This window comes from Cydia pomonella, chromosome 4 (assembly GCF_033807575.1).
Source record: "Cydia pomonella isolate Wapato2018A chromosome 4, ilCydPomo1, whole genome shotgun sequence".
NCBI lineage: Eukaryota > Metazoa > Arthropoda > Insecta > Lepidoptera > Tortricidae > Cydia > Cydia pomonella.
The window spans coordinates 14,398,719-14,409,684 of NC_084706.1; the positions used below are offsets into that span (position 1 = coordinate 14,398,719).

The 10,966-nt window shown below is 38.6% G+C and overlaps 2 protein-coding genes across 2 annotated transcripts; one reads left to right on the top strand and one right to left on the bottom strand.

Moving 5' to 3' along the window:
• Positions 1–3,117: 3,117 nt before the first annotated feature.
• LOC133517484 (uncharacterized) lies at positions 3,118–5,199 on the bottom strand. The gene is made up of 2 exons (XM_061850816.1): positions 4,176–5,199; positions 3,118–3,275 (listed from the first exon to the last, which is right to left on the bottom strand). The coding sequence occupies exons 1-2, from the start codon at positions 5,197–5,199 to the stop codon at positions 3,118–3,120; spliced, it is 1,182 nt and encodes a 393-aa protein (XP_061706800.1).
• Positions 5,200–6,866: 1,667 nt separating this feature from the next.
• LOC133517485 (uncharacterized) lies at positions 6,867–7,370 on the top strand. Its single transcript, XM_061850817.1, has one exon. The coding sequence runs from the start codon at positions 6,867–6,869 to the stop codon at positions 7,368–7,370; it is 504 nt and encodes a 167-aa protein (XP_061706801.1).
• Positions 7,371–10,966: the final 3,596 nt, after the last annotated feature.

A 10,966-nucleotide genomic window follows, 5' to 3' on the forward strand; every position in this document is an offset into this window, starting at 1 on the left:
TGTTTCAGATGATGCTTCAATTTGACGATACCAAATCTCCAAGAGCCCGCCAATTTCAGACTGCTTCAGCATGGCTATTACTCGTTGTATTAAATGCAACGTGTTCGTTACACGTCAAAATATTTTCAAGCTTTTCCTTTAGATGTAGTTGAATTGAGAGTACTTTACAATTGTTGATTATTGTTTTTAATCATTCTTTAATCGTTAAGATGTTGATTCTTAAAGAAAATTGTGATAATTATGCTAAATTGAATACTGATTACTTCATATGCTATGTATGTGCAGCATACACATGCATTGTTCTGTAAAATGTTGCGTTTTAGTCATATTATTTTACAAAACTCAATGAATTTGCACGTTTGTGCATTTCCAGATAGTTCCTGAACGTCACTTTCGTGCACGCGATTTTTTTTATGATAAAGGACACTAGGATTTTTTAAAACATTTTATACGCGTATTTTATAACAATTAATAACGGTTCACATGCATTTTTTATGAATCTTTGCAAAATATTTTTCCCGGCCGTAAAGGGATAGGGTTTTGGACCAGTTCAAACGATTGTAATCTTTACGCACGCTTAAATTCAACTTATTATTGAATAACAGTAGTTGGCATGGGTTGTCTCTGATGTCCCGACCTCAAATAAGTTTTTTTGCCGGTAACGTCGTTGTTGTCAATTCAAACAATATTACACTTTGAGTCCTTAGGCTAAATTTGAAAATATTATTGAGCGATTATAGTATTGTTTTGAGCGCAGCCGCAACGTTTTGTGTATCTTTATACCTGTGTGTTCCTAATTCCTATTGTTTTTGTTAATTTCGGAGCAATTCTAGTTTAGACTTTTTAGAAAAGGGGGTTGCAAGTAAACCGAAAGATTTTTTTACTTTTTTAGCAATATCATGCTCTTATTTAGTCATATTTGTTGGCTAGATAGATTATTATTTTACTATTTTCGGGTTCATACTTGGTACCTATAAATTAAAGACTGGTGATTTTAACCTACCTATAATAATTTATCTTCAGATTTCAGAGATTAGAATGTTATTAAAAATATCGCTTTCTGTTAGAGATACATGCGTTAGCGGATTGTGGACATTGTGGTAGGTATTTTACAATTGTTGAAAAATGACATACTAGTTATTATGAGCTTATTTTATAATAAGCAATAAGTTAAAAAGTTTTCAGATGTGGTGGGCTATGTGAGCTAAAAGTTGCATGTGAGCCTTGAGAAATCGCCTTTTCAAAGTAGTTCTAATTTTCCTTTCTGGATATTAACATTATTGAAAATATTTTGACACCTTTTGTTGTATATCAACCACAGCTTTATAGCTGAAGAAATAAATCAAATTTAGGGTTATCCCTACATTTGTTTTTTTTTTTTAATTATTATAACATTATAAGAGTTAGGAGCATTTAAAAAAATTTCATCGCACTTGCTCGAAAAAGATCTTATTTCATGCAGGTGTGCAAAGGCCAATTTTGTGGTTGAATGCTGAATAGGTCTTTGCCTTCGATGCCCCACCTGCCAAGAAATTACAAAATAGCGGACGAATGTTTGATATGTCACCGTATTTAAGAATTACTTTGCTTAAAAATCAGTATTTTCTTCGCAAGTGTGATGAAAAAAATTGTGTGTAAATCCGGGGGTAAGAATATTGCGAACTCGGGTCTTTATTCCCTCCAGCCTCCGGCTGTCGGGAATTATCACACTCGTATCCCAAATTTTACTTACCACCCTCGTTGCACAATGTACTATAATGAAATCTGTTTGTCCAAAACGAGACTCTAGTACTAAGGTTCCACTGTCCGTCTGTCTGTCTATCGCCGGGCTGTATCTCATGAACTGTGATAGTTAGTGTAAATTTTCACAGATGATGTATTTATGTTGCCGCTATAACAACAAATACTTAATTTGATTTCTTTTTTAGAAAGGCGGTACGCCTTCAACTATTTAACCCACTGAAAAGCACTAAATAATTAAAAAAATATATATATACAAAATAAGTATTATATAATGAGGGAGGGGAGGGGGTTAGTTCTCCATTTAGTTTTGGGCTAAAACTAGTTTACTAGTGTTGGCGATAGCCAACCTCAATTTTAGTAGGTATGCGTAATATGTTTCGTTGTATTATTGTAACTAATATTTAGTTTGCCTAGAGTTCAATTATTCATATAATATAGATATCTGGCCAGATAGATTAAGATGTGTAAAGAAAAAGTTAACTCTCAACAGACTCGACAAGATACGAGTAAAGGCATGTAAATGATAGACCTTAATTTCACTCCACTCCCACCGTCACCGTCACCCCCACTCTCACTCACACCCCCACCCTAAACGAGAGATAATCGCGAACAAACATACATACAAGCATACGGGACAAACTGAGAACCTCCTTATTTTAAGGCGGTTTAAAATTAGAATCTAAAATTGTATTTGTCGAATGGCAATAATATTGCAAATTATGACTTAATGCATCAGCAATACGCCTGTATAGAAAGCTACTTTAAATGTAGCAAAACAATAAGCAACCAATAATAAAGATTAGATAACTGAATAAAAACCCGCAACAAAAACCCTATTGCGATGAGGTTTTGAGATTAACTCAGTTAAAGGTTAAGGTTAACCTTTCAATAAACTTACCAGTACAACCAGATAACAGTATGTTATGGTTACCGAATGACAGGGTAACCGAATTGATTGGGTTACCGAATTGATAAGTTTAAACGTAAAGAGGGGTTTTTCGGTCCTTGTTACGTACTTTTCCAAAGGTCTTGGGAGAGTAGGTAACCGAGCAGAGTTCCCTTACCCTCCACGGGTGAGTAGGATGTGAGGAGGCTTAGTGACAACAATGAAGTCAGGGATAAGTTACTTTATTTTCCAGCAGGACACTGCTGGGGCCAACGGGTACGGGACCCGCATTGCACGGCTCCACATACGTTGCCGATAGGGATCAAGCGTTTCTGGTCCCCCTCCATTTTGCGGGTGTCCTGGCGCCAAGCCAAGTTGATCCCATGGTGCTCTCGCAAACGGCAAAGAGGGCGAATGCCGGAGTAAGTTAAAAAAAAGGTACAGTCTTCGGCAGGGGCACTCGAGAAGCTCTTGGAGGTGGGGCGCGCTCAGGGGAAGGCGTACGTGTAGTAGAGGTGCACCAGCTGTGCGCACGTGTAGTAAAGGCGCACCAGTTGTGCGCACGTGTAGTAAAAAAGGCGCACCAGCTGAACGCACGAGAAGGCGGCGCACCAGCTGCGCACACGTGTAGAAGAAGGCGCACAAGCTGAAAGCACGAGAAAGCGCTCCAGTTGCGTCAAAATACGAACTTCCGGAAGAAGGGGACGTGGACGGCGTGCAAGTAGTTTTAAGAAGAGCAAGGGTTTCTTGATGGTGCAGGCCCAAGGAAGGCCCTTAATATAGTAACGCTCTTTTTGGGAGCTGACTATAGACTGAGGCTAAGACGGCCTCTGGAATGAAAAGAATACAAAATTTGTAATTTAAAATTAGTTACAGATCAGTTATTTATATATCGCTAAATTTAAAGCATCCTATTCCGAGAGTATACAGACTTACCTCTTTGGTAGCAAATTTAAAAATCTGAAGGTAACTTGACGGATTACGTCAATCACGTAAATAGTTATGTCAAACAATTAGGAATGCAGAATTTAAGATTAATTCAGCTCCCAAAAAAAGCAAAAGGAAAAACAGTGAGGTAAGTTTTTAATAGCTCAGGGCCGCATACAACTTGGAAAAGTTTTAGGAATTAAAAACCAAGCTAAGCTAGTCAGAGGTTCCAGTCTTCCCACGCAACAGGAAAGCTCACGAGAGCTTAAACCATCTCTGTAACGTTATCCCGTGGATTTCAGATGCAGATCCTGGATAAAAGTAAACTAAATAGAGCCAGAAAACGCAATTTACATTTCTTCAAACATTCGAAGTCACAACAGTAGATGTTCAATAAGGAGGAGTTTTACTACAAGGTTAGTGCTCCTAGATAAAAATTTTTTTTTTTTATTATTCAAATTAGTTACACAGCATTACAGTATTACTACTAAGGCACTGTGAACTACAAAACATATTTAAAAAATACAAAGATACGAGATAAAACAAATAATAACAAATACAATTTAAACATTGGATTTGGGCGACGACGTAACAGCGTGGCTCCGTAGCGTCGTCTGACTCGGCGTAGGATTCGGCAGGTTGCCCCGGAATCGCCGAAACACCACACCGTTCGGCCAGAAGTCCGCGCTTGCGATGGTGTCCTGCAGCGGCCGCGGCACGCGCACCACAAATGAACTGAAGTGCACATAGTGACGCGACTGAAGCTGGTGTACCCTCAGCGTGTAGCCAGTCTTCCGACGAACGTACTCCACCACCTCGTCGGCTACGGCGGAGTAATGTAGGCGTGACATGTAAAGCGCCTTACTCGGTGTCGCGACTCGTAGGCCAGAATTAACCGGCTCCGCAGTGCCACACAGAGTCTTGCGAGGCGCCCTGCGCGCCTTGCGGTTTCTTTCCACCAGTGTGAATCCCTCCTTATCCACATCGGTGGGGGTGGACTTCTCCTTAACTGGAGCCCGTGTTCCATACACCTTAGTAGGCGCGTTGACCCGGTTAGCTGCGACAGGCTGACCGGCGACATCAGCATATGCACGCTGACGTGACTTCGTGATAGGGGGCGGTCGCACGCGCGGGGGGCGCGCGGGCGGTGCAGCGGCGCGTGCGGCACATTTTACCGTGTCAGCAACACGCAAACTAACCGACTCGACACAGACAGTGTCAGGCCGATTATCGTTCTTGAAATTTGAAGCCGCCGACCGAGTTGGAGCATTCCGCAAATTTATGATTTCGTTGCGTAATTCGGCAATAGTGACTAGGCTAGCCTCAAACATAGAAATAACTTCCGCTAATGTTGTTCTTAGGGCCATGATTTCCTTTGACAAGCAGCGAACGTCGACCTGATCCGGATCACACGATGGCAGGATACCCGTTGCCACAAAGTCCGGAATCCGGCCTTCATTCTCCCTCAGGATTTTCATTATATCCTCAAGGGTCTTCTTCCCGGTTTCATCCCCTCTCCGGTGAGATACATAGGTGCCGACGATCCCAAGGGACTTGCACAGCACTTGCTTCGCTTCACAGATGTCTTCGACGGTGAAACTCGACGCACGTGAATTCATCTGGACAGCGGTCGCCACATCCATCGCTCCTTCCAGCACCAGCTTATTTTTCTGTTGCAGAAAGGCGAGGAACTCATTCACGATGGGTTGACTCGGTTCGGTAACACTCTTCACGTAAATTTGCTAGCGGCGGCCGAGCCGCGCTAATTTCGCAATTTATTAATTCAATTACTCATCAATGCGTCTACGTCGCTGTGCGCATTGGACTTGACTGGGAAATAATAATAGTACATGTATCTGGATTCAATGACGAAAGGCCGAGCCCCGTATAGAGCCGAAGGCCCGGGCTTCCGACCTCTGGGCCGGCGTGACACAACGATGGATACAAAAAAAAATCGTTAAAATTGTGTGTTGTACGGAACCCTTGAAACGCGAGTCTGACTCGCACTTGGTCGGTTTTTTTCTTCATTTATTGGATACCCAATTTACGAACAACTTTATTTATTTATTAGAGGTCTGGCATTCGCTCTCTTTTTGGCTTTAGGTAGACGGAATATTTTTACACGTTTTTACTTAACTAAAAATATATTTCGAGAGTGGAGAACTTTTATCAATGTAAGATGTTACTAACATTAAAAAACTGGCTAGCCCAATTAATCAATGACATACAAAAAAGCTATTGTTATCTTTGTTTTTTTTTTGTTCCTAGGTAAGACAGATATTAAAAAATAATTACGAAAAATCTATAACCATGTTCTAAAAAATATCAAATTGAACGTTGGCGAAGGTCATCATAGCATAAATAATTTATTGAACGCAAACATAAGTACTAAAACACAAACCATAATCTAAATCCACAGCGCAGGCTTCGTCGAAGTTCTATTTAGTAGTCCAGTGTTTTCGAGGTAGGAAGGAAAATTTCGATCTTGATAGTGGCACTCGGTCATTAGTAAAGTTACTATAAGAAAGGTTCGGGTTTTTTAATATACCTCATTCTTTGAACGATTGTTTTTAACTGGTATATAAATGGGATCGTTTTTGCATAAATAATGACTCTCTAGAGCGAGCGGTCTGGGTATGGGCCGAGGCGGCCGACACTTCGTTTTCTATACACACCATCACGTGATCACAAAAACAATGTGTCGGATGAAAGACAATGACAAATAAACGTGTTATTTGGATGGCGACAGCAGCAGCGTTACTTGGCGTCGTTGCAACTGAAAATTGCAGATGGCACTGTAAATTTCCTTAACAAAGTGAGTTAATGTAGTTACCGCATTGGTGCCCCGATCATTCAATCCCGCTGCCGAAAGACTGCACCAGCACTGCTGCAGCGTTGAAGCGCAAGATGGTACCTACTGTTAATAATAATTAAGGATAAGAATTTCTTAACACATTCACCTCAAAGCTGCGGTCGTAGCGTTACGTCGTAGCCGATAACATTTGTTTCCCAATTGTAGCGAAAATGATTCGTAAATGCAAAACGACAAAGTGACGTCATTAGTGCTGAATGGGTTAAAAGAATTACTTCAGTATCCAGCGATCCTGGATTTGACTTTTTCCAAAAAATGCTCAATAAGTAAGTACTTATGTGTGATATTTCATAAGATTTTGGGAATAAATCATAATTATTTTATATTGAGATCTGTTAAACATAATTATTTTGTATTGAGATCAGTTAAAGTAACATTATTTAATGAATAATCACTTAGTTTAACTTTTCTTTTAAATTTTTACTTTTCAACTTAGTAATGGACTATCTCACCAAAGATATCCAAACTCCCTTGCCATGGTGTATTTTATACGCGGACGACATTGTACTCATAAATAAAAGTGTACGACAACTGCAAACGATCCTAGGACAATGGAGGCAGGCTCTGGAAAGAAATGGACTTCGCATCAGCAGATGTAAGACCGAGCATTTAGAATGCAAGTTTAGTAGCGATACCACCATCTCCAACAGGATCTATATCGAAGGTGATCAACTTCCAAAGGTATCCCAATTCAAATATCTCGGAACGATGCTGACAGCCGATGGGGCCATTGAATCCGATGTCACTTACAGAGTCAACGCTGGCTGGCAAAGATGGAGAGCCCTCTCTGGTGTTCTTTGCGACAGAAAAATGCTGATTAAAGTCAAGGGCAAAGTATACAAAACAGCCGTGAGACCGGCAATGATGTACGGTGTACGAACAAAAATTACATGTGGCAGAGATGAAAATGCTGAGGTGGGCGGCAGGAGTAACAAGACTTGATAAAGTGAAAAATTAATACATCAGAGGATTCAGAGTTAGTTACAAAGTTGCATCCATCACAAGCAAACTCACGGGGCTTCGATGCCACGTGATGAGACGCCCCGAAGACCACGTAGTTCGGCAAGCCTTGGCATTGCCGAACAGGAAAGCGAATAGACAAGGAAGACCTAAAGCCACATGGTGGTCTACACTAACCCGCGACTTGGAACGAGCCCAACTTACCCCAAAGACAACAAAGGACAGACGGTCCTGGCGCATGAGGACGAGGACAGCCGACCCCAAATAATGGGAATAAGGAAAAGAAAAAGAAGGAGACTTCAAACGCACGCAATAAAGATAGGAAATGGCGTGTCAATGTACGTAATTCTTCATGGTTAGCGTCCTTATATAGTAACATACTCCAAAAACAAAATAAAAAATAATAATAAATAAATAAATCATTTATTCTGGTAAAAAAAAACCCTGATTTTACAATTTTGTTTTCTTCTGCCAAACTGTAAGACAGTTTGTTGGCAGAGGGAACTCCCTTAAATACAGATGGGTTAGCTTATTGCCTAGTTAATTAATAAGTAAGTGCGGTACATCTTATAGCTTATTGTGGTGGTAATTTAATTTTGTTTAATAGAAACGTTTTCAATTTACATTTAAACATCCTAAATGATTTACATTCCCTTATATCATACGATATTTCATTATACAATTTGGGGACCAGATACTTTCTACTTCTTTTTCCATAATAATTATTACGGCACGACGGAACCTCTAACATTTTTTTACTTATTGTTCTTGTTAATCAGGTTAAGTGTTTTGTGTAACAAGTTAAGTGTTTTGTGTAACTTTATAAATTTTACCCAAAAACAATCAAAATGGGGTTCGCGAGAAAAACCACAAGTTGTTTCATCTATCTGCATTAATTACGTGTATGTCAAGTTTTATGATTTCTTCCGGATGGGATTAGGTACACTTTGAGCTAAAAAGTCGGACTGAGTAATAATGGGACTGATTTAATAAAAGCAAGCTCCACAAGCGTTAGTTAACTTTCGATAGGCTATTTCAAACAATAGCAGCACACAGACCGACAGCCGAGGAACGAGTTGCGAACTAATAAAATACGAGCGAGGCGTACCTAAATCACCGAGATCGATTCTGGGATAGTAATCAGGATAGAAGTTGCTGCTTCAAGTTGGATAGAGAAACAATAAAAGTTATTTAACAAATGTATTTAGATTACCTTTACAGTAGGTACAAAATGGCGCTACTACCAGTTTCTGTGCCTATGTCAAAAATGTACAGGGCCATATGAACCATAAGATGTCTGTAAGAATAGGTGATTCGCAACTCGTGTCCATTTAAAACACTCCCTTAGCTCGTGTTTTAATTTATCATCACTCGTTGCGAATTTCCTACTATTACTGCAAACGCCGGGAAAGAAAGGCTTGTCGGATGAGTAGGTATTAGACGGCTTACAGTAGGCTGGATAGTGATACGAAGCCGGCAAGCCCAAACATTCATAGTGCTTTTCTCAAACATTCACGGCCAAACATGTATAGTGCTTTTCGCAAACATATGCAATGAAATAAAAAAATACACCATTCAAAAAACAAATTTCTCCTTCGACTTAGGCGTCAACAAGTTATTAATTGCCAATTCTGCCTCCGCCCTCAATTCCGGCGGAGTACAATTAATTCCTTCGTCGCTGTTATCATCGGAACTCATTTTGAAATTATATTTATAAATATCAACCACAAATATAAAATTTAGCAACAAGACAAAAGTTTTTTTTTTCCTCCAATCCCTCCATAATATTTTTTCTACTCGTCGACTGTAATGGTTGAATTAAGATTTCGTATATCAATACTTTCTTGTATATCAATCTCGTACCTTACGTGGACAACTCAGCAAGCTTTGTTGCCTAAACACGGTACTCGACTGAAAAGCTCTCTATTATTTCACTATTGTATTATATTATCATGTTTGAGAAAATAACTATGACAGTACAAGTATTGTATTTATCGTATCGTACCAGCGTATCGTAAATAATATATTAGTATTGTATTACCAAAATTACGAGTAGAATAAGTTACCTAAATCTAATGGTCCCGCAGCTCCCGCTCTTTGTCAATCCGCGTCACAGTCAATTGAATATTTAATTGTGCTACGAATTACCACAGATTATATAATAGTTCTTACAGATATGTATCTGTAAGCAAACGCGAACTTCGTTGCAATGTTGACATGGTAATCAGATCGTAAATACGAGTAATTACCTTGCATAAATTATGCTAAAATATATTAGTGATTGCTAGAGGAACCAGTGTAAAGATAAGTAATTTTATTTATTTCTTCTTATGAAAAAAAAAATATTTTTAATTTAATTTATGATTATAATTTTTAGTGGATCTGGTTTAGTGATTAATATCAATAAATAGTTATTTTGATGATAACGATGATTTTGAATGATATTTTTTTTATTACGGCGATTTGGACTTGATTTTATTTGTTTTTTTTTTGGTACTTCATAGTCAGTAGTTTCCTCGCGTTGGTGTGGTGAAAAGTTTTGTTTCACTCGGAAGCAAAGTTTGTTTAAGCCTCATGGCTTGAAACCCTCAAAATGCTCAAGATTCCACTTATCGAACCACTCGTTACGCTCTTTTGGAATCTTTCGCTTGCTCGGGTATCAATATTAGCACGAGCAGTTAAATCACAACTTTTCCCCCCAACGCGAGGAAACTACTAACTATGAATACCAGAACAAAAACCAATTAAATCAAATCCAAATGAACGTAATCAAAAATTATCATTCAAAGTCATCATTTAAAAGTCGATTCTACAAGCTAACATAAGAAAACCACTCAAATTTTTCATCTAATTACTTTGCCCCACATGTGGATAAAATGCAACTTTCTCATTAGTTTTTGAACAATCAAGAGGGCATTTACCAGTTGGTGTGGTGAAAAAATAATTTATTAATTTTATGATTCTATGGCCTTTTATCAAAACTCTAAATAGTGTAGGTAAACAATAGTAATGAATACCATAATTATGCCTAATAATGTGATAAAGCAGTAAAGTTCATTCTTGTAACATGTTGCACATGTTAACCGCCTACCAACAACACTTTTGATTTCTTCATTGTACCGCAGCGAAATTCGTTGGTCTAAATCATTGAGGTATAGTACTCGTACTAGAGTCGGCATCTCAAACAAAATGATTCCGCAACTCAATGAAGTGCCGGTACTTCATTGCGTTCAGTATGTCTCTGACTATTGGCGAGATGCCATGCATGTAACAAACATTAAAAATTAAAAATGCGTTATGAAAATGTATTCTAATAATATCTAGAAACATAAAAGAAGCAATATAATAACAATCCACTGCGAAAAACTTTTATTATAAGCTCATTTAGATTTTTTTAAACATCACTTTAAACACTCGCGGTGGTACGCTAAATTCTTTGGCGCATAGATTACCTTTCGCAGATGTAACACGGAGCTACTACTCGTAATTATACTCTACCTAAACAATATATATACACAATTGCAATTGCAGAATATATACACAATAATGATATATTGTTATCTTGTAATTAATTGAAG

What these genes read in the sequence shown, in the direction of transcription:
- LOC133517485 (XM_061850817.1), top strand. Translation starts at nt 6,867, where the DNA reads ATGGACTATCTCACCAAAGATATCCAAACTCCCTTGCCATGGTGTATT.
- LOC133517484 (XM_061850816.1), bottom strand. Translation starts at nt 5,199, where the DNA reads ATGGATGTGGCGACCGCTGTCCAGATGAATTCACGTGCGTCGAGTTTC. An exon ending in CCTGCCGAATCCTACGCCGA is followed by an intron (nt 3,276 to 4,175) that starts GTCAGACGACGC and finishes TCGTGCTTTCAG; the next exon opens with CTTGTGCGCCTTCTTCTACA.